Raw genomic sequence first — 27,909 nt, forward strand, 5'->3', positions numbered from 1 at the left:
TAATTGTGTTTTTGTTGTCATAGGTATAAGAGGAATGTCATCCTTAGTTTTAAAAAATTTACTAGCCAAGAAATTTCAGTCAGCAAAATCGAAAGTGGCAAAACCTCTTACAAATAATGCTGTCTAACATTTTACAGTCAGTTTTTAGTATAAGGCAGTTTGAATATCTGGGATATAATAGAAAATTCGATAGATTATATATATAGGAAGATGTGGTGTGAGTGCCAATGAGACAACTCTCCATACAAATAACAATTTAAAAAGTAAACCATTATAGGTTAAAGTACGGCCTTCAACACGGAGCCTTAGCTCACACCGAACAACAAGCTACAAAGGGCCCCAAAATTACTAGTGTAAAATCATTCAAACGGGAAAACCAACGGTCTAATCTATATAAACAAAACGAGAAACGAGAAACACGTATATATTACATAAACAAACGACAACTACTGTACATCAGATTCCTGACTTAGGACAGGTGCAAAGTACACCTCTTCCGGACTCCAATGACTTTAACAAATGTCTTTCACCATTGAATGGAAGGCATATCTTAGGTAGCAATACACAGTTAGGAGTTTAGTTTCGCATTTTGGCCCCGGTGGATTTTTCAAATAGGAAAGTTATTGTGTAATAAAATTCATTTTTAGACAGATGAGTGCTAATTTAGCCTTCAAAGATGGTTTATAAGTGCATCAAGATTATTTTTTACATGTTTTATGGGCTGTTTTCTGTTTGACAATCTGTATTTTCATAGCTAGACCGGCCATCGGTCCAGAAATTAATGTACTGTTTACAAACACTCTTTTTCTACACGAAGTTTTTGACGCAATTTTACAAAAAAATGAGACGAAAGACATATGCTTTTCATTGGATTTGCTGAATGATATATGTACACAGTTTTAGAAAAGGTATTACTTCAAGCGATTGAAATTCTACTTTTAGCCAAATTTTGGGGAAATATGTGACATCTTTCCCCCCTTTTTGCAAAATTTTATAACAAATAAATGCAGATTGTTGCCATGGATACACCAAAAAGAAATTATATTTTACCATTTTATATACTGGATATAAAATCTATGTAAGATTCTGATTACATACATATGCCCATATATGACACAAACAGTAAGCTTGATATTGCAAGAAAGCAATGAAAAGGGGATGGTAAAATTCATAAGGGCAAACTTAAGTATTTTTTCCTAACTGTTTATTGCTACCTTATGGCATACTTACCAAGCTCAGAATTGTATAATGTAAGACTTTTCATGCCACAAATCTATTGATATTTAGATTCTAAATCACCTTCTGAGTAAATTAAGTGTTTAAGAATGACAATATATGTCAATTTTATTGTTTACAGTCCTTAGCAACCAAAATTAGACATTTTGACACAAGGCTTATATTTGTACTCTATCGGCTTAACTCTTGCTTTTGATGGATTGGGCTGTATGTAGTAGCCTAAGTATTGAACGCGTTGGTTTTTTTCTTGCGAATATATCAAATTATTGTTTTTATCAAGATTTCATGTTACATTTTGGCATATATTAAATGTATAGTTAAATCAGATATAAGAAATTGATTCCCTATCACCAAGTTTTTTAATCAAGTCTTTGGTATGCAATAAGCATAAAGATTAACATTTTTATGCTTGAAATTGCTAAATTTTATACAATGTTGCATCATCAGAGATCTTATTAAGATATTCAAGATTAAAAACTGACAAAAGAGGTACAGTTTTTAAGATTTGGCTAAATATTGAGGTAGAGACAAGATTTTACACTTTGACTTGGCACCTTTCTTTAAAATCAGTTTTTGTCGCGTTTTAGTGTCAACTGCTAACCTTCATAAAATATTCATTACTCAACCAATTTTCAAAAATAAAAGGCCATTTTACTCGTATAAGCTAGCAGAACTCAGAAAATAAGTTAAAAGGGAAAATTTGAAAAAAATATATACTATTAAGGTAGCAATACACAGTTAGGAGTTTAGTTTCGCATTTTGGCCCCGGTGGATTTTTCAAATAGGAAAGTTATTGTGTAATAAAATTCATTTTTAGACAGATGAGTGCTAATTTAGCCTTCAAAGATGGTTTATAAGTGCATCAAGATTATTTTTTACATGTTTTATGGGCTGTTTTCTGTTTGACAATCTGTATTTTCATAGCTAGACCGGCCATCGGTCCAGAAATTAATGTACTGTTTACAAACACTCTTTTTCTACACGAAGTTTTTGACGCAATTTTACAAAAAAATGAGACGAAAGACATATGATTTTCATTGGATTTGCTGAATGATATATGTACACAGTTTCAGAAAAGGTATTACTTCAAGCGATTGAAATTCTACTTTTAGCCAAATTTTGGGGAAATATGTGACATCTTTCCCCCCTTTTTGCAAAATTTTATAACAAATAAATGCAGATTGTTGCCATGGATACACCAAAAAGAAATTATATTTTACCATTTTATATACTGGATATAAAATCTATGTAAGATTCTGATTACATACATATGCCCATATATGACACAAACAGTAAGCTTGATATTGCAAGAAAGCAATGAAAAGGGGATGGTAAAATTCATAAGGGCAAACTTAAGTATTTTTTCCTAACTGTTTATTGCTACCTTAAACTAAAAAACCAACGTAATTCAACAAAGTAGGTGAAAGGGATATGTGTAGAAAAAAATAAACTGTCAATTGGCAATAATGATATTTTAAACAGTGCCTTGTTTGTTGTCCAGCTTAAAAAATGAATCTGGTTTTTTTTTATTCATGTCTTTTGTATTTGGGGTTTTCAATTCCACCCGGGAAAAAGCAACTAACTCACTGTAACAATATTACAGATACATGCATACAAACATGACTTTATGTACTAAAAGGCCACATTTTTTTAATCTGTCAACAAATCAAATTATCTTGGTATCACAACATGTCATGGGATACAATCTTGGGTTTTTAAGAACCTTAAAAATAAATTAGGAAGAAACAAAAAGTTTGGTTTCAAATCTATATATGTTCGAACGATCAGATCTAGAATAATGCTCTTCAGCGTTGGGTCTCAACATCCACAAACAAAAAATAACATTAAAAAGTACAAGGTAGAGCAGCTAACACGCGCCGTCACCATAACACAACGTACTAAATGTCTCTTCCATGATTGGCCATTTTGAATGAAAGACACTTCAAAATCGGGGAAACAATCAATCGAGTAAAATAAAGTAAAAAATCACACACAAACTTCTAGCTGTAGATCCAAATCGTTATCCTTCACCACAGTCACTCAAAAACACAAGATTCGCCATTTCACTACAAAATCCAGGGATCACCATGGCCTGTTTAATGATGGTGGCCCGACATCGTTAAATCATCTTCCGCCATCGTCAAATGATACCCGCCATTGTAAAAATAATCGTTTTTCTATTTTCTGGTTTTTTTTAGCCGCCGTCATTTTCGTTTGCAATTACAATCATTTACCCCTTAGTCTTTTTGTATTATAATCCAAAGGGTACGGTTTTCAAGCCCTGATGGATATTCGGCTAATGATAACTTATTACTTGTACAGGTAGATCTACATACCTTTTAGACGATAGACGTCCGATTGAATTACTAAATTAAGTTTTCAGCAAATGCAAATGTAAAGTTAGATTAAAAAAATGTTTAAACCAGTAATAATGAAAAAAAATTTACAAGTCGAGCACTTGCTTTTATTGACGAATTAAGCAATCAGAATCCCCCTTATTAAACGAGTACGAAAAGACGTAAAACTGAACATAATTCATGCCAAATAACACCAGCACAGCAATTATCGATACTATTCAATATCGAACATTCAACATTTTCCCCATTCACTGTTGTACTTTGGAATTCACATTCATTAAACCTCATCAGCGTTTCCTCTTTAGCTCAGTTTAAAATACTTGACCACAACCAAATCACAGTGAGAGATTTACACGTTTTGAAAACATTTCACAGTAAAACTAAAGTTATGCAAAATTTTCAATTTATTATGAAACAGTTAGTTAGAAAATAAGAAGACAAATTCGAGCGATTCAATTGGACGGAAAGATGTAGGTATGTGCATGACTCAAGCATGATCATATCTTTACATATTGAAAAGATCTATTGGCCGATGATAACATGTTGACCTCATGGTGTCTTTTTGTCTTTTTAAAGTAACATCGATCGACCTTTATCTTTGATGAATAAGGGACGACATTAAAAGTTCAATGTATGATAAATAAAACCTTAATACACATAGTTTTTTCACTGTAGGGCCGAACTTAAATCCATATCCTTTAATTTGAAAATCAATGTAGGATAAACAAAACTTGCAGGGATTTTGACCCCCAACCACAAAACTATATGAATTCGTTTGGTTTTTTTTTATCCTACATTGATCTTTTGATGTCAAGCCTAATTACCCAACAACTGTAATATGTTATTTATACGTATGACAATGTATAAAACGGATATTCAAATAATTGTTAACAAAATTAATTTCTTTATCTCAGTCAAAGGTTCAAAATCAGCAAAATTATTGATCGTGACATGCCCAAGAATGGATGATAGTATTGGCCGAGTACCCTTATCAGAGACGACCGGGGTGCAATTTTGACAATGATGATTGATTTACATAGAAAGTAATACAAAATATGTTGGAATCTTTCAAAATTATTATACGTGACATACCCAAGAATGGATGATAGTATTGGCCGAGTACCCTTATCAGAGACACACTGGGTGCAATGTTAACAATGATGATTGATTTACATAGAAAGTAATACAAAATATGTTGGAATCTTTCAAAATTATTATGCGTGACATACCCAAGAATGGATGATAGTATTGGCCGAGTACCCTTATCAGAGACACACGGGGTGCAATGTTGACAATGATGATTGATTTACATAGAAAGTAATACAAAATATGTGGATACCCTTCAAAATTATTCTTCGTGACATACCCAAGAATGAATGATAGTATTGGCCGAGTACCCTTATCAGAGACACACGGGGTGCAATGTTGACAATGATGATTGATTTACATAGAAAGTAATGAAAAATATGTGGGAACCTTTCAAAATTATTATTAGTGACATACCCAAGAATGGATGATAGTAATGGCCGAGTACCCTTATCAGAGAAACCCGGGGTGCAATGTTGACAATGATGATTGATTTACATAGAAAGTAATGAAAAATATGTGGGAACCTTTCAAAATTATTATTAGTGACATACCCAAGAATGGATGATAGTAATGGCCGAGTACCCTTATCAGAGAAACCCGGGGTGCAATGTTGACAATGATGATTGATTTACATAGAAAGTAATGAAAAATATGTGGATACCCTTCGTTTATCTTACATCATATTTTTTTATGGATTGACTTATTATTGTCTCTTACTATCGCATTTTACATAGATTTACCTGAATTTATGTTCACTTGGTATAAAATATCCAGTCTATAAGATTTTCTTTTTAAGGGTAACAATTGTTCTAAATTCTAAAGAAAATCACTGATGAGTGTTGCTATGTATTGCATTCAATTAAAAGGATATTTAAACTTTTTAAATGCAGATTGTATGTCAAGATATCAACACTTATTATAGACCAGAAAACTGAATATCTACTTCGTTGTTTATATTCCACTTGTAAATTTAATATATTCAATAAGTGAATCATGGGATTAGTTAAAAAATGGGACGTTCAATATAAAAACCAAAGAAAGTTTAAATTGTTTTTTAATGCCAAAACTGATAGTTTACCAAACTATATTATACCGGATGAATAATAAGCTGACTTTTTTTAAATTTAGCACAGACGATGATACATGTATACTATCGTATATGATTTAATTGGTTATGAAAATTTATTTAGAAACGTTAATACACAGGTACAAGTGGAAATTGTGTACAAAAGAAATTACGGTCAAACACTATTAAATGTATGTAAAAGAATAATTTCTCACGCTTCGTTAGTAGAGTGAAAAATTATTTAATGTACGGAACTAGAGTATTGTTTTATAAGATTACGTCACTATAGGTATAAGACACATGATTAATTTTATAGCGAGAAATTCTATCCCTGAGACTCACTTTCTAGATCTTTCTAGCCAGCCGCAGACAGGGCAACGTTAAAGTTCAATTCATATCATGAATATACTATGATACATGTATTTATATGTTTTCAAAACAAAAGACGTCCGAGGATGTCTCGTAAGACGACTTGTCGTATTGGGTCAGACCCAGGTTTCCAGTTTATCCAATCATTGTTTGGGTTTTTTTGTTCCTGGCCGGCAAGGTCGTTCATGATGGTTCACGATGGTTGGAGGCCATAGGGTGATCTTACACTGACAAACTAGGTCCGAATGGGATAATCATTTTACATCCCAGCTGTTCTACATTATATGAAAAACGATTACAATTCATAAAATCTAGTTTAGACCGCCACACAACTATTACAATATACTTTATATATAACTATATGATGTATACCCTTTATGACCCCCCCCCCCCCGAACACGATGTTTAAATATGAAACCATGTTAACTCGCCCAACTGGCCAATCGACCCTACACTTAATCGCCACTTTCTAAAAAGATCGCCCCAATCTTGTTTACCAACTCGCCACACTTATGAAAAGGGTTAAAATCCCTTTGAATTAAGGTCTGCCAACTCGCCCGACTTATTGAAATAGAAAATCCACTATGAATTTAGTCGTGACACTTAGCCCATTTATCAGAGACAATCTTCACTTAGATAGTACTAGAGTGGGTCGCCTTTTTAAAAAGTGGGGCAAGTTGGTGAAAAAGTGAGGTGAGTTGGTGTTGGGCGAGTTAACTTGTTTCCTTTGAATATGTTAAATTACTGGGAGTTTGTATCAAGTCGTCCTGGTGAAGGGGTTTGATATGTGGAGTTACATGCTAAAGGTCTTGAGTTCAAATACCAGCATAGACACTGGATTTTTTCAACACAAATTTTGAAAGTTAGTCTTTTTCGTATAGATATGTCTTAGTTTTCTTGTGGATTTAACATTCCCGCCAAAAGATTACAAAACAAAGGAAAGCACGCCGAACAAGGAAACTCTAGCTGGGGTAATCTGGTAGGGGTGATCCGGCTCAGATAAACCCTGGTAGAAGAAAGGAGCTGAGATGTAAATTGCTTTCTATGCACTATAAAATGCTATACATGAATGACTTTTCATTGTAAATTAGTTATGAAAGTGAAAAACTGCACTAACGAAGTGTACAATTCCCCTATGCAATTTTCTAGTGAAAAGAACAACAGTAAAGAACAAAAGAAAAAGATACGGGTACTGTATGTTTTTTTTGTCTAATCATTATAAATGAATGAGGAGAAAAAAACTATAAAAACATTTTGGGTTGACATTTTAACATTGTAAAGATTATTTAAATGTACACAAAAAAGACTCCACGCAAATGAAAATTAGAAAGAGGACAAAGGTTTAGTGAAAACACATATAATATTTGAATTTATTTTTATTAGAAAACTAAAGATCAATAAAAATTTATTGGAGAAGTTTTGTCATAATTAAAAGTTATATGTTTTTAGAAAATATGATTGATATGATATTGTAAGATTTTTAAAACGAACGAGTATTATATATACAAGATTAATTTGTACCTCAATTTTTTAATAATTCTTCTTTTTTTGTTATCACGAACCTATATCTCATTTCTCTCAATTCATTTTTTGAAATTACAATTAAATGATTTAAACACTTTTTACTAACCATGTTAACACAAAAAGTGAGTTTTATTACTGAGAATGGCTTATTTTTGGTATGTCAGTCGAAGGTGTAAATATGTTATAAATTGGTCAGATAATACTTGGTCATGTTTTATAAACATTTTAAACCCTCAGCTACGCCTCGGGTTTTAAATATTCATAAAAACTGACCAACTAATATCTAGCCTGTAAAAAATGATAAACGTGATCAAGATGGTCAGTTTGAACGGATACAGTTGGAATTATAGAAATTTAGAGGTACGGGATTCGTCAAAATAGGATGAACAATGTGGTAGAGGGAATAAGCGACTTTTTCCAATTAGTTGCTACGAAAATTTTGATAAATATAAACCCTTTAAAAATCGCAAACCATATGGTTTAACAAGCAATGTTTTGATACAAGAAAAACAATCTTAAAGCGCGGAAAATGTAAAAACATCTTTGATGAGTATTTAACCTTGCAACATCAAAACGTTTTTTATCCGAACGACCATGTATTACACGGACATTCAAAGAGATGTTAAAAGAAATACTTACTTATACCTAGTCAAACGCTCAGAGACAGCATAAAACATTAATCATGACATACCCACGAATAAATGACAGTAATGGCCGAATAACTTTATCAGAGAGACCCGGGTGCAATGTTGTTAATAAATATCGATTAACATAGAAAGTAATGAAAAATATATGGGAACCCATCAATTATCTTTCACATTATTGTATTTATCGTTTGAATTATTATTTACTCATACGACCGAACTATACATAGATTTACCTGATTTTATGTTGGTATTAAATATCCAGTTTATTCGATTCTAATTAAAAGGGCAACCATTATTCTGAATTCAGAACAAAAATGTAAAAAAAAATCAGTGATGATTGTTGCTATGTATAGCGATTAATAAAAAAGGTTTTTAAACTTTTTAAAGACAGAATGGGGTCAAGATCTCAAAACTTATTAAAGAACAGAAATATTAATGTCTACTACGTTGTGTCTTTTTCCAGTTCAGATTCCGAAATATTCAACAAATGAATCATAAGAGTAGATAGAAAAAAGTAAAATAACAAAAATACCGAACTCCTACGAAAATCAATAACGGAAAGCCCGTAATCAAATGTCAATATCAAAAGCTCAAACACATCAAATGAATGGATTGACTTGGTAACAGACATTTTACGATGAATAGAAAATAGTGGATCAACCTGGTTTTATAGCTAGCTTAGCCTATCATTTGTATTTCATTATATTTACAACGATGTGTGAACAAATAAATATAATAGGTTAACATGTCAAAAAAGGGGTACAGCAGTCAATGTTGTATTATAATCTTAATCACTTTAAAAACAAACAAATATGTTAAAAAGAAACACAAAAAGGCATACAGACAAGAAAAATTATCCAAAATATAAAAAACAAGAATTTCAAAATTTACTATAGCACAATAACACAAAGACAGGGTGTATAAGTTCAGAGCCACGTCAATTGGATACCGCCAAAAATAGACTAAACATTAAAAGTTATATTAATAAGGACAAATAAAAGAATACTATAACACGTTATTAAGATGATAGTTTACCATGGCACAATAACACAATAACGGGATGTACAAGTACAGCTAGAGCCACTTCTTTCATTAAAACTAGATTAAACAGTAAAATTCGTAATCATAAAGACACATAAAAGAATACTGTAACACGTTGATAACATGATAGACAATGTCAGTACCCAAAATCTATACTTCAAGACTATCGTGTATCATTTGTGAAGTTAATACGGAATATTTATCAAAAAGGTATTGGTACTTTCCGATGCACTTTTTATAGAAAAAAGACGATACTTTCTTTGTCATACCCCTGGTTCATTAACTTTCTACTCAGTCACTGGAATCTTTTAACAAATTTGTATTGGCAGCTGTAAGTTCTAGAATACCGAATAAGTTGGAATATATATATTCCAAATATATTCCAAATGCAGGTGAAGCTGGAATTAAGGTAGGGGAAATGATAATTTCAAAATTAAAATAGTGTCGTTTGTTATAGATTCTGGTACTGAGATGACTGCGTATAATTATCAAATTCGAGATATAAGACTTAAATTTAAACCAGAGATAGTTTAGATTGTATTATCAATTATAAAAGAAGGACAACAGATACCAGAGGGAGAGTCAATCTCATAGATTGAAAACAAACTGACAACGCCATGGTTAAAAATAAAAAGACAAACGTACAAATAATAGTACAGAAGACATAGCATAGAAAACTAAAGACTAAGCAACACGAGCCCCACCAGAAAATGGGGGTGATCTCAGATAACTTACCCACGAATTTATGACAGATATGACCGAATACCCTTATCAGAGACACCCGGGGTTCAATGTTGTCAATAATGATTGATTAACATAGAAAGTAATGACAAATATATGGCTACCTTTAATCAAGCTGTCATATTAATTTATTTATCTTTAAATTATTATTAACTCGTACGACCCAATTCTACATAGATTTACCTTATATTAGAATGACTGATGGTATAAAATATCCAGTATGTTCGATAATTTCAATTTTAAGGGTAACCATTACTCTTATTCAGAAAGAAAGAAAATTGTAAAAGAAAATCAGTGGTGATTGTTGTTATGTATATCGATCAATAAAAGAGTTATTTAAACTTCTTGAATACAGATTGTGAATTTGTACAGTGGGACAAGATCACATTACTAATTATAAACCTTAAACCTGATTGTCTACTGATTGTCTATACTTGGTTGTTTTAATTCCACTTGCAAGTTCGATATATTCAACAAGTGAATCATTGGATGAGGTAGAAAAAAATAAAATATCAAAAATACCAAACTCCTGGGATAATTCAAAACGGAAAGTCCGTAATCAAATAACAAAATCAAAAGCTCAACAAGTGAATAGTAGTAGATATAAACTGTCATATTTTTACTTGGTATGCAAAGGCATTTTCTTATGTAGATTAAACCTGGTTTTATAGCTAGCCAAACATCTCACTTGCATGAAAGTCGCATAAACTTCCATTATATTGACAACGATGTATCAACAAAACATACAGTCATAATAAGTAAAAATCTATTTAAAAAAAAAGGGGCACAGCAGTCAATATTCTGCTATAATATGATTCACTAGAAAAACATAAACAGGCATATAGTCAAAGCCCATAAGCAGAAATGAAAAACAAGAATACCAAATTGCGTTTTTAGACGGACATTCAAATAGATATTCACAAAAATGATATCTTTATCTGGGTCATACTTCCAGAAACAGTATAATCGTAAAACTAAAAAAAAATACATACCTTAGAATGGAGAACTGTAATGTGGCTGAATACTCTTATCAGAGACACCAGGGGTGCAATGTTGTTAATTATGATTGATTTACATAGAAAGTAATGAAAAATATATGGGAACCTTTTTAAATAAAATCTATCAGATTATTTCTATTTATCGTTTGAATTATTATTATCTCATACGACCGAATACTACATAAATTTACCTTAATTTCTGTTTGTATAAAATATCCAGTTTATTTCATCTTATATTAGTGCTCCGATTTGTTGAAAATATCATGATCTGAATTTCATTTCTAACCTCAGTAAAAATGTATTAACCCCAAAATAAATAAAACAGTAGTTACTAAAAAATTCGAAGTACACTTTGGCCGTTTTATAGTTTGTGTGTACTTACTTATAGAAAGACAACTATTGTGCTTGATACTCATATGATGAAGACATAATATTTCAATCAGTTTTATTGAGATCAGCTGGAGCTGGCATCTCAGTAATTAACTACTAGTAACCCTTTGTTAATTTATGTATCATTGTCATGGAATCGGACTTCTTTTGAACTGAGTTTACTGTGCGTATTGGTGCGGGTTTTTTTTTTTTTTTTTCTTCTTCAACATTGGCTAGAGGCATAGAGGGTGGGTCGAGATCTAAAAAAAATATATTACATAAACAATTGAATACATCCGAACTATTGTCTACGTAAAAGTTACTTTCAAAATAAGTTAACAAAAAAAAACCGCACACACGTATATCTTTCATCATTGTTTCAAACAAAATAATGGAAAAAATCGCTAAATTCCAAATAATTAATTCATCATGAGAAATGGAAAAATAAATAAAAATGAAATAATTAAAAGACAGAGTCAATGTTCTGTTGAATAAATAATAAAATAATAAAGAAACGGAAAATATTCAGGTTGACTATGAATTTACTTTGTAAATTGTGATACTACAGACAAATACACTTGTTACTGACAACTGAATGATAAAAATTGTAAGCTTATCATGATGTCGGAACTTGAACGCTTTCACTGTATATTTAGCATGTTTAGCCAGCTTTCTAAGGGTCGTTTGTCATCAAAAAGAACATTTTTCCTCGTTGGTTATATCTATTAATTCATTGTTAGAAAATATAGTGTTAAATGAACTCTCTGTCTCAAGTCATTGTAAAAGGATCAGTGGAGAGAAAAAGTGACACTCATTCTCCGTGGAGCTGCTGTTACAAAAAATTACATTATAAGTGTTCATTCGATTGCTCGCCGTTATATCTTCCCGTCTCTAGCATCAAAAGAAGAATTCCACAATATGAAAAAGAAGATGTGGTATGATTGCCAATGAGACAACTATCCACAAAAGACCAATTAAAATAACACAGACATTAACAACTATAGGTCACCGTACGGCCTTCAACAATGAGCAAAGCCCATACCGCATAGTGAGCTATAAAAGGTCCCGTTAAGACAATGTAAAACAATTCAAACGAGAAAACTAACACAACGCAGTTAATTTGCTTGAACAAATACATTTGGTCGATGACACAAAGTAAATACAAAATTAATTTACGAATTAAAATGGGGTGGGGTTGGGGTGGGGTGAGAGATGAAAAACAATATCAGAAAGACATATAGATATAGTCGAATTTTCTAGGTTTTTATTTTGTTTAATAACTACGTTTGTTCTTTTTATGTGTACCTTTCTATTTAGTTGTACCAAATACGTACTTATTGCTATATATAAACACATGCAAGTTGTCAACTCGATCATCAATTTTACAAGTTTGAATAATCAATTGTTCATTACCAATGCAAACTTTTTTTTTAAGATAGTTGATTTATCATAGACAAACTATTGCAAAACTGAGCTTTGCCCTTTTTGTTCTTATACTTCAAAGTTTAATTTGTGACTTTTTTTAATTCAAATTTAATATATTTCTTGTCTTGTGAAAAGTAGGTAAAGAGGGGTATTACATATATATCCTATTATTAATTTCGAATCGCATTGATTAGAGTTTTTAGATAAATGAAATGTGAAAGATAGTTTCAAGTAAAAATTAAACACACGACAAAAAAGGAGGGCGGGGTCGACTCCACTCAGAAAGCGCTTGTGCCTTAATTGGCATCTTGATCACAATAGATAACTTTTGTATATTACCCATAGACTAATAGAGACCCCCTTTCTTATGGAGCTACTTATATAATTGTACGCGTTTAATTTAAATAAAGTAAAACTCCAAAATTATGTAACCTTGTTCAAGTTTTTGACTTACCCTTTTAAAATTTTTGATCCGTGTCTTATTACAATATGAAAAATAAATTTATCAATAACAATAAATAAATATATTTTTATTTAATATGAACAATTGCTATTTAATATGTAACAGTATGCAGCTTGTGAACATGTGAATATGAAAGATCTTCCCAGATCATGGGGATGAGATCGAATATGTTGCGATTATTATAGGCAATTTCAATTGAACCAATCAAAAATAGGAAATTGTACGGCGGCCAAAATGGTGGACAATTTCGAAAACAGAGGTTAAATGTGGAGAACCTTTATCATTTACATCAAACTGTCTTCTTATTTGCCAAACAATATCAATAGATAGAATAACAAACTAAATATAGCACTATTTAAGAAATTCTCAACTGGATAGACAGTTCCATCCGAAAGAAACAACCAGGTAACCACGTACGCTAAGTTATATCGAAGCAAAATAACATGCACAAACTTGCTCTTCTTTCGTCCAGATGATCCCGACGTCTGCTGAGGGTGAATTAAAAAAGCATTTCAGACGCAAATAGTTTTTCCACTAGTTTATCAGATGTTATTTTTATATTGATAAACAATAAACATAATAAAGTTATATTCTGGTATTTTCAACGTTATTATTGTGTTGAGTTATCTCCCTTAGTCAGCCAGATTTATTCAGTTGCTTCTTGTGCTGACTGACGGCCTTGGAATTATATAAATAGGGCATCAATCTGTTCATTTTCCATTTATACTTTCATTTATATAAGATCAACCTACCTGCCAACCTTTATTTTCTCATATTTTAACAGTTTTCACAGAGACCCATCAATTTTTGCATTTTGACTCACTTTCAAATGGACGTCAAGAGTTTGTGGTCTCGAGACTCATATACATGCAAATATTTATTATTTTTCATCTCCTGTATAGGAGATAGATATTTAACATTTAGTAGCCAACCACGATTTTTCACCTCCTTCTGTCCTTTACAGGAGATTGGTATTAAGCATTTAGTTCCGACCACGATAAAAATCGGAAACTCTCGGACATTTAGCTCACTTGCATCATGAATGGACGAGGTGTTAGATTATAGCCATTTGCATAAATCATCACTGTTTTCTCGTAGTCACGTGATAATCTTTGAAAATGAAAGGCAAAATGCAGAAATCAATGGGTCACTGTGAAAACTGTCTAATTATTAGAAAATAAAGGTTGGAAGGTAGGTGAAACTTGCATAAATGAAGAGATAAATGAAAAATGAACATATCGATGCCTGATTTATACAATTCCAAGGCCATCAGTTGGCACGAGAAGAGACGAAGCAGCACATCCATTTTGGGTGGGAAAATACCCATTTTAGTCGTCTGAAGGCCAATGGTGCCGACTTTAAAATCATTGAATTCTCCATATGCCGCATTCGTTTCTGTGTATTACAATTTAATAACAACTTCTGATTCCTGACACCGATTTTTACACATGATTAAGCATTTGAATCATTTAATTTGTAAATTAGGATTGAAAAACAATCACTATCGAAAATATGTACCTTTTTATTTATGTAAATTATTAGATTTCATCTCATCTACATGAACGTTATTTGTTTACTTGTAACCGGATATTTTTACTGTAGATATTTGAAGTACGCATGCGTGAATTTAGTATCGGGACAACTCGCCCTGTTTACATGTTCACCCTTGAAGTTATGAATTTGCAGACAAGAAGATTTTTTTAATAAATAGAAAGGATCTATTTCTTATTAAATTGTTGTTTTTATTCATTGTTTTCCTGTATCATGTGAATTAGATGCCCTCCTACTTCAAATGGTTTGAATCTATTTATAACATGTGTATAAAATTATTCTAGACTCAGTTGACAAGAACAGTACGTTGCTGTTGGAAAAATTTTGATTAAACTCTAAATGCTCATAGAATAAGAAATATAATCTAAACTGAATGAACCGCCTTCTGAATAATTTATTGCAATATAAATCTATATAAATCCCTTTTGACAAGAGAAATCTGACTTTTGTCAGAAATATTTGTTTCACATGTGCAAAGGTAATCATGTGTAGCGGCCATATTGGTTTGTTTACAAATATGTGAAGAAGCCTCTAGAACCATGACCTAAACATAAATAGTCTTCTAAAAACGTAAACTTTATGCAATACTATTTTATTAATCATGATTATTTTCATAAATTTAAATTTGATTATTTAAAGAAATAAAATTTTAACAATAAGGCCAATTAAAATTAATTGCTAGATTTTCATCCCCTCTGAAATTGTCCTGCCCCGATTTTTTTATTTAACAAAAATACGATTTCCAGATTTTATCATGTCCGTTACCAGGAACCATCGATAATTTCGTTTCATTCAACACTTCCTGTTTCAAATTTCGTTTTTGTATTTCTCCGAGTAATCTATAATAACGAAATGATTGAGTCGACATATTCTGCTGCTCTATTATGACAACATCTACCGAGAATAGAGATTGATAACGAGAAGGGCATGAAATATTCGAGTAACGAGTAAAACGCCTTGTCATTTAACGCAAATTGCAGTAGTCACAAGTGAATCGAAAACCGTGTTTTTTCTTTATTTATACGATGACTTTGTGTCAGGAAATTTGGACTGTAAATGATATCCAAAGTGCAAGAATCGTAGAACAAATTGGTACAAAAAACATGACTGGATTAAAGAAATTGACACAAGCACGAATTTGTTTGATTTATGACCGTATATTGAGAAAAAAAAGTCGACAAACACGCATTTTAATTCCCTTATATTTACCCATGGCTGTTGTTTTTGTTGACAAACAGCAAACACCCTCTGTAACTGTCCCAATACCCTCAATTTAGTCATTAAAAAACTACTTTTTGATTAAGTTCATGTTTTATATCACATAATTACTTTCCACACTGAGTTTCATTTTATTTTGTACTTATAATACTTGTGTTGCATACAATTGTACCAATACATTTTATTGATTTTATGTGGACTACAAACCATTGCTTAGAAAGCAAAATAAATTTGGTGTAGGTCTAGTCCAACTGAAGAGAGCATTTCTCTTCCCTTTGATGTATATACTATAAATAGGTTTCTAAAGCGGCAATTACATGTATAACAGTGATTGCCAATCAGGGATTTTTATTTAAGAGTTTAAGAAATAGTGTCAGATTCCTTATACATTTACAACATGTATATACATTATACAAGCTTGTTTTCCACTAGCATATACCCCGCGGTATGAAGAACATGTGACAAGGGTTTCATATGAAATAAAAATTTAAAAAATAAAATCCTCCCACCCGTCCCAAGTTTTTCAAAAATTTGGATGAAAATCTACTAATTAATTTTAGTTGACCTTACGATTTTACATTAGAGATTCTACACAGACATGCTTTGATCTATTTATAGCCAAATTAGTTTTCCTGTGTGAAAATGAAAATAACGGTCTAAATGGATGGTAATTTGTTTACTAAACAAGTAAAGACAAGCTATGGATGGAAGATAATAATCCACATAAATATTTCAGGACATTTGATTTATTTTGATAAATATTGGATTTAAAAACTGCAAGTGCAAACAAATTTAATCTTCTTCTTCTTCTTCTTTGCTTAAAACTTTACACACTTCTTTGTTATAATAATCTAAACATCTGTATACTTTTTGGTGATGATTCAAAATTTTATTTTTCAGTTATTTAGTATTTTGTATAAAAGGGGAAGGGTTTTTACATCTCGCGCCGTATGTCAAAAACAATTTATGATTTTTTATTAAACCTTTACACACTTCTTTGTTATATTAATCTAAAGATCTGCATACTTTTTGGTTTTGATTCAAAATTTTATTTTACAAATGTTTTAGTGATATTTAGTTTTTTTGAAGAAAAAAAATGACGGGGGGGGGTCATATGTCCCTCCGTATCTCAAAAACAATAAATGGAACAAAGCAGCCTGGGTAAGTGGGGCTGCTTTTATGGTAATTCGATTTTATTCACCTAGTTCACCTCAGAGCTATCAGCTCTTTGATTTTATATGGGACGAGCTCTGACGTCCCACGGCCCCAGCTTGTCTGACAAAACATCCGTTGGACGTCAGAGTTATCTCTGACTATTGGGGTGTAGATAGATTCATGAGAAACAACAGTAAAAATTCTTGTCAAATATTAATGACGTCAACATACCTGCCAACTGTCACTAAATGGAAATTTTGAAAGAGCAATTTTGTCCACAATTTTAAAGAAAACAATAATTTTACAATGGCTATGAGCATGATAAGCTACAGATCTTACTAAAATCTTAAATTATCTTTTTTAAAACGTTTAATTATAAATATTTGAGAACTATATATGAGGCTCTAATTATAACAAATCACAAAAAGGACAAATCCCCATGATCACTGTAAAATTTTAACTAAGTCACTAACGTTTCGACTTTTTCTTTTAATGATGGTGCGGAAAAGTAAACTATTGTATATATGTAAATAAAAATATCAAAAGTAAGAAAAATTTCTGATATTAGCAAAAATTTATCCTTTAACTAGACAGAAAGTATAGGACACACTGATAGAAAATGATCATGATGAATTCATAATCTACAATGTATTTATATACTAGAATTTTGGGTATATTGTTATTCTGCATAAGGGCCTTGGTGGCTGAGTGGTCTACATGTAAGTAGGTACTACTGTAATCACTAGCCAGTCAACACTGAGGTTGTGAGTTCAAGCCCTGCTTGTGTGGAAGCACTCAATTCTAATCTTAATTGTCTAGGATTGTCAGTTTTCCTATCGAAGGTCAGTGGTTTTCACCTGGCACTTCAGCTTCCTCCACCAATAAATGTTCTAGGTAGTGGCCAAAAATTACCATGTTGAAGTCTGAAGATACAAATATATATATAGCCAGTTGAGCAACACAGGATCTGTAGAGCCTCTCTTTTGTTTTCATTCTTAAAACATATTAAAATGCATTAATTGATATGTAAATGTACAAAAATGTACACATTTGCTACTAGATGTTCATAATTTGCAGCCATCAATCATTGTTTTACTTTTTTATAGGATGGATATAGATCAAGAACTGCAAGCTCAAAGCAAGCTATTGTTACAGAAATTAAAAGCTCGACAAGGAAAATTACAAAAAACCTTGAAAAATCAGAATAATTATTCGAAAAGTTCTGAGGATGATAGTCGTGAGTTGGAAACATCAACAACTGCTCTAAAACAGAGCTTGATCCAGAGTGCCAAAGCAAGGGAAAGGTTGGCAAAATATAAAGTAGTCAGCAGGGAAAATTCTCAAGAATCTATCAATGGTCAAACAAAGTATGACAAAAACATGGACCAGACTTATAATAAAACTGAAATGAATAATAAGAGTATTTTATATAGAAAAAGTCTTGTTTCTGGTACAACAGACAATAACTATGCATCTGAAATGAGTGGGGATTTAGATGAAAGTGATGATACTCCATTGAAAGCATTTGTACAAGCAGCTGACAACTATGAGCCCAAATCAGCAACAATTAGAAATAGGGAAACATCTAGTAAGCCAGAGACTCCCATTATGACGAGAAGACGGAAAATTATTGACCAAAATGTGAAAGTGGATTCTAATTTAAATGATAGTGAACTATACAGGGACGATCCAACAAGACTCAACTTTAGCTATTCCAAATTTAACGATAGTGACTTGGCTTATTTACAATCTAAACTTCAGGCTTCTCCGGAAGAAGTTTTGGGTACAGGGAAGGAAAACTTTGATGGTGCTATATCAGATGAGGAGAGTGCTGTTAAGTTGAGGTACAAAAGTAGACTGGTAGATGCAGGAAATGATAGAAAAGTGGCAGCTATTGCTAGGGAAGCTGAAAAACCAAAATCAATATTAACTAATGGACCAGGACAACTGAAAAAGGTAAAAAAAAAACCTTAAAGAAAAATAGGTCTTTAAAGAATTAAGGTAAACGACTTCATGGGTGTTCAGGAGGATACCATACAATGATGTTAAAATGATTCATCTAACTGCTAATAATAAGTTTTAATAGAACTCCTGAACTCAAAATTGTATGCAGTTAACTTTGTTGTTGATATAAACATTTTCTTTTAGAATTTGATTTCAATTAAATGTTCATAACATAAATGTACATGTGCATATACATGTACATCATGTACATTTAACACTTAAAGTACTTATAAAAGAGGGGAGAAAGATACCAAAGGTACAGTCAAACTCATAAATCGAAGATAAACTGACAGATATTCATGATATTATACTAAATACAACGTAGAACAAAAACTAAGCAACACAAACTCAAACAAAAACAGAGTGATCACAGGTGCTCAGGAAGTGTAAGCAGATCCTGCTCCACATTCAATGACATGTGGAACCTGTCATGTTGCCAATAAATATATAGAGAAATTTTATTACATTGTCATGTTGTATTAACAATTTTCAATTCCATGCTAATAAGTAAAATCACAAAAATATTGATCTCAGGAAAATCTAATCGGAAAGTCCATAATCAAATGGCAAAATCAAATGACAAAACACATCAAAAACAAATGGACAAGAACTGTCATGTACATGTATCATGTGTATGGATGTGCTATTTTTCAATTCAACACTTAACATGCTTAACAAAAATGCTTAGTATTAATTTTAGATATATATTTTTTTAATTTTTAGAATTTAAGCAAAGTGAGTTTTTTGTCATCCAAAGATGGTTCTATCAGTAGAGAGAGTTTTGGCCAACTTCATGACCGCCATCTGCTGGGTTATGATTGGATATCTGGACTGTTGGACAATGATAGGGAAGCTATGGACCATTCAGAGGGCTACTTTGAGGAACTAAGAGAATTTCGTCGAATCAACAGACAAGAATGTTGCAATGATTTTTACAATCAGTGAGTTAATATATTCTTTCGATAATCAAATAATCATGTTGATTGGATCATGATAATTTAGCAAATTGTTACATTTCGCAATATAGGAAAGGTGTACTGGTCAGGCTATGAAACATCACCAGGCGCTGTTAATTATGTGTATTGGTATATATACTACAAATTGTAACATTTCATTTTGTAGATTAATTTATACCAGAATTAAAACTAATGCTGCATTTTGTGCTGAAAATATAACTTGAAACACTGCTGAAAAAAAAACAGGTACTAAAAAACAAAAAAAAACACATTAAATAACAAAAACAGACTCTTTGGTGCTTTATAGAAAGTTCCATGACGAAATTAACATCATGCTTGCACTCTATACTGTTATATTTCTTTTATAATGTAACTGCAAATAATTTTATGAAATTAACAGAAAACTTAATTTATTTCAGATCCCCAGAGTCATTGTTTGAGTTAAAACAGCGTGAACCATCACCTATCGATGAAGCTCTAGCAGAAACAAGTATGTTTGATTTTCATAGACATTTGTCTTTATATTCAATAGTACATATAAGTAATTTTAGATTGAATAATTTACATTTCAATACACACACAAAAAACGCTCCGGTGCTCTAAATTGCATTTTGTATTACATGTAGATACTCTTTAAATGTTGTAAAATATGAGTGTACATCTTTATTTTTGCAGAAGTAAAGCCATACCAAGTGAATGATAGACTTTTTACAGAACCAATCAAAGATCATTTGTTTCCTGGCCATGAAGAGGTTGAGGGTGAACATCCTCATCATAGTAAAAAGAAACCAACATATGAACAACCCAGATTTGTCAGGTAACTGTGCTGTCTGATTGAGGGCTGTTCCAGAAAATACTATGTCACCCAGGGAATGCAATTTTAAAGCCCCACCTTCGATAGAAGAGGGGCATTATGTTTTCTGGTCTGTGCTTCAGTTCATTCGTTTGTCCATCTGTTCAGCTTCAGGTTAAAGTTTTTGGTCGAGGTAGTTTTTATGAAATTGAAGTCTAATCAACTTGAAACTTAGTACACATGTTCATTATGATATGATCCGGATTTTACGGTCCACTGAAGTTTGAACATTGAAAATAATAGTGTGATTGTGGCATCCATGAACTATGGACACATTCTTGTTTTTTACATTATTTTTAGCCAATATTATATAAATGGCATGACTAAAAACTGATTTAAATGAGTTTCCCTAAAAAAAAATTGTTTTTATGCCCCACCTACGATCCACCTACGATAGTAGAGGGGCATTATGTTTTCTGGTCTGTGCGTCCATTGGTTTGTCCGTTCGTTCGTCCGTCTGTCCCGCTTCAGGTTAAAGTTTTTGGTCATGGTAGTTTTTGATGAATTTGAAGTCCAATCAACTTCAAACTTTGTATACATGTTCCCTATGATATGATCTTTTTAATTTTAATGCCAAATTAGAGGGTTTACCCCAATTTCACGGTCCAATGAACATGGAAAATGATAGTGCGAGTGGGGCATTCGTGTACTGGGGACACATTCTTGTTGTGTTGTGCATTTATAAATTGAGTCAAATATGTCATCCTTCACAAAATATGTAATATATATTGAAATATTTAAAATAAGTAATCTTATGCAGCAGTATTACAATTCAAAAAGTACTAGTAATGTTCATAATGTACTAACATAGTATTAGAAAATATTTTAAAAAAAAATGTGGTCTGCTCTATGGTCGGGTTGTTGTCGCTTTGACAAATGTTTGAAGCATTCCGCATTTCCATTCTCAATTTTATATTTACACTTGTACATTAGAAATATATAAACATGTACTATTTGAAATGTGTTAACAGCCCTGGTGTTAGGATATTTTTCTCAGAAAATGATATTTTTGCAAAAACAATATGTATTATTCTATATTAAAGGCAACCTAAATAACAATAAATGACTGCTATATTACAGGGTCAGTATACCAAGGTCAACCTTGATGTCACCACACCGTGTCAAACCACAAAGGAGGAGTCAGTATGAACCTTCAGATTCAATGGCTTTGTCGAAGGTAAGGGCTATTCCATTAAAATGTATGTGGGAGGATAGGAAGGGACTTTCAAAATATCTGTACATGTAACCAAAAAAAAAATTTGGGGAAAATTTCACATAATGATCATGATGATAATAGATACATGTATATATATACAGGAAATAGACCTATGACCCACATTCAATAATTAAACTTCAATTCTTACCCTCCCACATACATTTTAATGGAATGAACCCTAATGCTATTTTTCAAAATGATTTGATTGTGTTGATAAAAATTTTCATACAGGTCATGCAGGTGAATTATGGAAACTATTAGGATCATATGAAACTTATATAAACCTGACAATTATGGTTTAAAAAATCTAACATGTCATGTCATTTTAAGTACATGTTCAAATTAGAGTTCCACTGAAGGTTCAGACTTCACATAATTTCTTTTTGTTTGTGAATTTGAAAACGCAACAAGTTCTAGGTTTTTACATAAATAACCATAGTTTGCTAAGAATTGCACTTGTGAATAAACAATGATAAAAAAAAATTACTGTAAATTCAGAAATTATTGCAATGCTTTTATCATGGCGAAATATGTAACGCTTATAATACCAATATTTAAACTCGCATTTTGAAATTTTTTATATAGTTTAAAAGGATTTTTCTCAATATCACAAAGATTAAAATCACAATTTAGTCTAAAATGACAAAAATTAACAATAAATGCACACATTAATTACTGAAATTTCAGTATTAAATATTTTTTGACATGAAACCCACATGTGAATATGAAGTAAGTAATAATTTCCTTTTATATTTTCTAGCATTGTGTAATGGGATATGAGAGTTCCATCCCCTCAATGATACCTGCAGCTTCAAATGTTGGTTTAAAGGATGCAACCACAGGAGTCAAATCTAAACTTCAGACGGTATGTTTATTATTTATACAGTGTAGTGTTGATATTTTTGAGGGAGCTGCTCGTTTTGCTTAACATTCAGAATTCTGCAATTGCTATAAGTTGTCTGATTTTTAGTTCATCAGACATTCAGATTATGGAATGTTTTTGTTATTTCTAGGAGTTATCACACATGTTTTTCTCTTTAAAATATATAACCATGAAACCCCTAATTTTAAAGATTTCAATTGAAAATGGTCATGATGTAAATCTGCTAATTCTTATGCACACATATTTCTTTCAAAAAAGAATATTTTGATAATTTTGGAACCAAATGAAAACAGGGACTAATGGTTGCAGTAGAACACTTATTGTCTGATTATGTTGATCAATATTTAAAATGCATGACATTTCAAAGGAGGACATATTTTGCCTGTTTCTCAGGTTGGAAATACTTGTTTTGGCTATTGAGAAGCACCTGCAGGCATGTTGGATTTTTCTCTGCACAAGACATGTTAAAGTGGTGCCTAAGACATCAGATGACTGTCACATGATTTGATCTGACAAAAACATTAATTAATTTCTTAGCAATTCTTGAAATAGAAGAGTTTTTCATAGGAGCAATGAGTGGAGAATCGTTGGAGTTCCGCCTCAAGGAAGATATTTTTATATGACAGAGATCAGTGGCAGACAAACTGATTGAAGTTTTGGTTTTAGAAAATCTTTGGATTTGTTTTGATACACTATTGAATTTTTTTTAAAAAAGATGTGTTTTTTTCCCCAAGTTTTATTCATGGATAATTATTGTTTATGAACAATTTTGTAATAGGTTTATTTGTATTGTATACTGTAAATTCAGAAATTATTTTAATGTTTTTATTATTTGGGAAAATGAGACAGGGCTATAGTCCCAATTATTTAAAGTCACATTTTGAAATTTTTTAATATGAATTTAACAGGATTTTTTTTTTTCAATATAGCAAAAACTAAAGTGGCATTTACAATTAAAGTACAAATGAAGTATAAATTGGCAAAATCGCAATAATTTCTTAACTTTCATTTTTACATGGAAATTAAAAGAGCATTTTTATTTCTGCCAGTCATTTGTAGTATTTTATATTTTAATTCAAATTATTTTCAGGTTTCAGATGACTTTCATACAACTGTTATAAAGGTGGTCATTGACACGATTTGCTTCCTTTTAATAATATTAATAGTTACAAATGTTCACTAGTTATGTTTATTATATTATATATTGTGTACTGTGGATTCATTTATTTTCGTGGGCATCAATGCAATATTCGTGGAGTGGGGTAAACTTGCATTTTAGTGAGTATTTCATTTTCGTGGTTTTTCCAATCTCTGCAAGCAAAGCCTTAAGAAAATTTGTTGAACGTTTGAATTTGGGTTCACCTGTACCCACAAAACCGACAAAAATTGGTATTCAAGGAATGATAAGGAATCCACAGTAAATCAGTTCCGCCTGTAACCAGGTTAAACATACTTATTTAATTGAGTAATTCCAGAAATTACAGTAACACAACTTTAATGTATTATTTAACATCCTAAAAATTTATCATGTTTATTAAGCTATGAAAATTGTTGAAAAGGGATTATATCCAATATTACAGTTGATTGTTTGTTATATAGAGAATTCCAAATTTTTTGGAATACTCTCAAGAATACATAATCCTCATTATCGCTATTTAACGAAAGTTTCCTTTGATCTTACTAACTGATAATGTCCTTTCACAGCACAGTCATGACAGTAGAGTGATATGAAAAATTTGCCCTAGAAACTGAGGATGCTAATGCCATTGTAATCGAAATTAACAATATCGGCATATATAGGTAAAATAGCGATAAACATATTATATTTTGGTCATCTCAACTCGATTGTTTTCAGCACTTTCACCATACTGGCTAAAGCATGAAAGTCAATCTGGTTGATGACCAACATATCTATAGTGATAGAAGTAAAAATCTGAAAGCACTTTCACAATACCCTTTTCTAAACATATTGAAAGACATTATTACAATACATAAGATTTCTGGAATGACTCATTTATATATGATAATAGTGTTTGATATCTCGTAATTCAGTTTATATACAGATATATTGCATGAATTACAAGATTACTGTTTATATGTTAAAATTGTTTGATTTTTGCTGTGTTTTTTTCCATTGCTTAATTAACAAGTTTTCCTTCCAACACATAAATATAAAATATATATCAAGAAATATTTAACCTTTCAGAAATTTGTAGCTACTAACAAAGTTGTCAAGCTTTAAATTTTAAAATCTCCAGTTTTTCATTAAAATATAAAAAAAGGTTTAATATTTGGGTGGATTAGACAGCTTTGATGAAAATAGGCATTTGGAGGCAGTTGAAATTAATCTCTATAAACTATAAAAGGATACAAATAATATATTTGTCTTCACTTTTTTTTTGGAGGGTTGAAACCCAAAATATAACATTTAATAGTATATTGTCAACAAATTAGACATACTATGAACTCAATACATTTGTTTGGTACTTATATATAATTACTTTCAATGATATCATTGGTATAGACCAAAGATCAGCATTTTACCCATTGACAAATTAAGGTTAATTTGAATTCAATAGTTTCTGTGGTTACCATGGTTACCAAATTTCTTGGATTGAAGAAAAAAAATTATTTCCCTGGATATTTAATTTTGTGGTTTTGACACTTGGGTTTGCAAAGAACCTACAAGATGATAAATACAAGCCAAAATATGAGAAAGAAAATGATTGCAGACGTACATTTATTTTGAACGTTCCTGATGCTTTCAACAATCAACATTTACCTATATGATCTTTAATATTTTGTCATACACGTAAATAAGATTTATTGACCTTACATAATTATGAAGTTTTGCCTGACCTTTAATAGTATCTATTAAATGAAGTTTTAAAATGTTCTTTAAAGTGTTATATGTAGAATGAATGCCAATTGTGTTTATCATGTGGAATAATTTGTGTATAATTGTAAAAGTGATAAGGACAAGGAGAAAATACATTATAGATGTGTGAATTTTACGTTTCTTTTTATGGTGTTGGGAACTGCTCATAGTTTAGTTTTCATTAATCTTTTCTTTACGATTCTTTAAAATTCTGTTTTTCTAATATTCCAATTCTATTTTTAGACATTGGCTGATGCGGAAAGAATGGCGACCAGTTACCCATTCCCTTACACGTCACATATGTCAAGCGTGAGAAAACCTACGAAAGAAAACACAGATTTGTACAAATCCTATATGGACATGACCCTACCTAGCAGTATGAAGTCTAACATTCCGGGGGTCGGTGAAGAATCTGTGTTACTGAAGAAAGCAACAGAAGATTTGCTCAACTCTACCTACTCAATGATGTATGAACTTGATAAAATCAAACAGGAGAGAGATTTTAAAGATTCTAGAAGTCTAGGACGTGTATAAATTGACTTATATTTTTATTTATTTTATTTATGACTATACTGACATTAAAAAGTAGAAAGATTTTAAGACATATTATGTGTTCTTTTTCTGTAAACTTAAAAAAGGGACAAAGGACAAGTCAAGTGGTTTGATTTTATAATTTCAGATAGCACAGAACAAGAGCAATCATATTTATTCCATTTAAATCAATTTTATTATAAAGGTTGAAAGATTCCCAATCAATGTAATTTTTTTCAATATAAATTTATATTTGTAAAACAGAATATCTGCCAGACTAGAAAAAAAAATTGGGATTTAAAAAGTGGAGAATCACTTCCTTCATCTTAGCCATTGAGAATCAATTATCCAGAAGTTTTAACTGATTTCGTAGATGTTTTTAACATACAAAATGTATTCATCACAGTTCCCATACTTTCAATATCAGTTTCTAAAGTTGGAACTGATGTAGAGATTACTTTGAAAAACCCAAGTGTGCCACAACCTTATAACAAATGCTTTATATGTGTTTGTACCATGTAGGTCTATCTTCCTGTCAAGGAGTAGACCAATTTTGAGTGTAGAATTTCCAGCGTGATGTAAGGCTAAACATTTTCAAAGTATGCACCATTAAAATGAAATTTGTTTATACAAATAAAAAGTAAGATGGTATAAATTAGTTGAGGAGTAGTGTCGACACTCTGGCAGCTTCAATAATGTGTTGGCAATGGTCCCTTGACTGGGAAGCTAGAATATCTTAGAGGTAGGGTATTCCAAGATATGAGGATGTCATCTGCAAATAGGCATATGGTAGAATTTAAGCCAACTGATATGTCATTGTCTGATTGTAAAACAAAAATTTAGAAAAGACCTATGATCGACATTGCATCACTAAATTCTGCAGATGATCCTGGAATACTTGAAGCAAAAGAAGATAATCTGTCTTGATTTTGAACATTTAAAAGCTAATGATGGGACTCTAAATCTGTTAATGGTTAATTTTGATTGGTCCTTAGTAAATTTTGGTTTCTTAATGTGTTGTAATAAAAATATGCAGTGTCTGAAAAGGTGTGTGTTATTCAATGTATTGCTCATAATTTAGAATTAGCCAATCTAGATACTATTAAAAATTAACTATATGACAAAGTTTGAAATGAATATACTCATGGGGAGATTTAAAGCCCTTTTCAACTTACTTTTTATCGCTTGATGTAGTAGAAAAGCGAGACATACATAGATAAGTACGCTGTTTCGAAGACGGCGGAGTCAGCTTCAACAATGTGGTAGGTCAATCATATTAGGTATGCAGTTATTTAAGCATTGGCACATCTTATTTCCATGGAGATTATTTGGACCTGCC

General features: G+C 31.4%; 1 protein-coding gene across 2 annotated transcripts; it reads left to right on the plus strand.

The window, feature by feature from the left end:
- Positions 1 to 13,531: 13,531 nt before the first annotated feature.
- Positions 13,532 to 26,643, plus strand: LOC139501541 (uncharacterized). Of its 2 annotated transcripts, XM_071290652.1 has the most exons (9): positions 13,533 to 13,730; positions 18,356 to 19,205; positions 19,977 to 20,194; positions 20,629 to 20,699; positions 20,885 to 21,026; positions 22,143 to 22,239; positions 23,039 to 23,143; positions 24,252 to 24,284; positions 26,283 to 26,643. In XM_071290652.1, the coding sequence occupies exons 2-9, from the start codon at positions 18,357 to 18,359 to the stop codon at positions 26,571 to 26,573; spliced, it is 1,806 nt and encodes a 601-aa protein (XP_071146753.1). In that variant the 5' UTR covers positions 13,533 to 13,730; position 18,356; the 3' UTR covers positions 26,574 to 26,643. The 2 variants fall into 2 exon arrangements, with proteins under 2 accessions (XP_071146754.1, XP_071146753.1); XM_071290653.1 differs by lacking the exon at positions 24,252 to 24,284 and having other exon boundaries at positions 13,532 to 13,730.
- The last annotated feature ends 1,266 nt before the right edge of the window (positions 26,644 to 27,909 follow it).

The sequence above is a fragment of the Mytilus edulis genome, chromosome 13 (genome assembly GCF_963676685.1).
Source record: "Mytilus edulis chromosome 13, xbMytEdul2.2, whole genome shotgun sequence".
Classification (NCBI taxonomy): Eukaryota; Metazoa; Mollusca; class Bivalvia; order Mytilida; family Mytilidae; genus Mytilus; species Mytilus edulis.

Coding starts and splice junctions, on each gene's coding strand:
- LOC139501541 (XM_071290652.1), top strand. CDS start 18,357: ATGGATATAGATCAAGAACTGCAAGCTCAAAGCAAGCTATTGTTACAG. Junction 19,206..19,976: donor GACCAGGACAACTGAAAAAG/GTAAAAAAAAAA, acceptor TTTAATTTTTAG/AATTTAAGCAAAGTGAGTTT. Junction 20,700..20,884: donor TGAAGCTCTAGCAGAAACAA/GTATGTTTGATT, acceptor TTATTTTTGCAG/AAGTAAAGCCATACCAAGTG.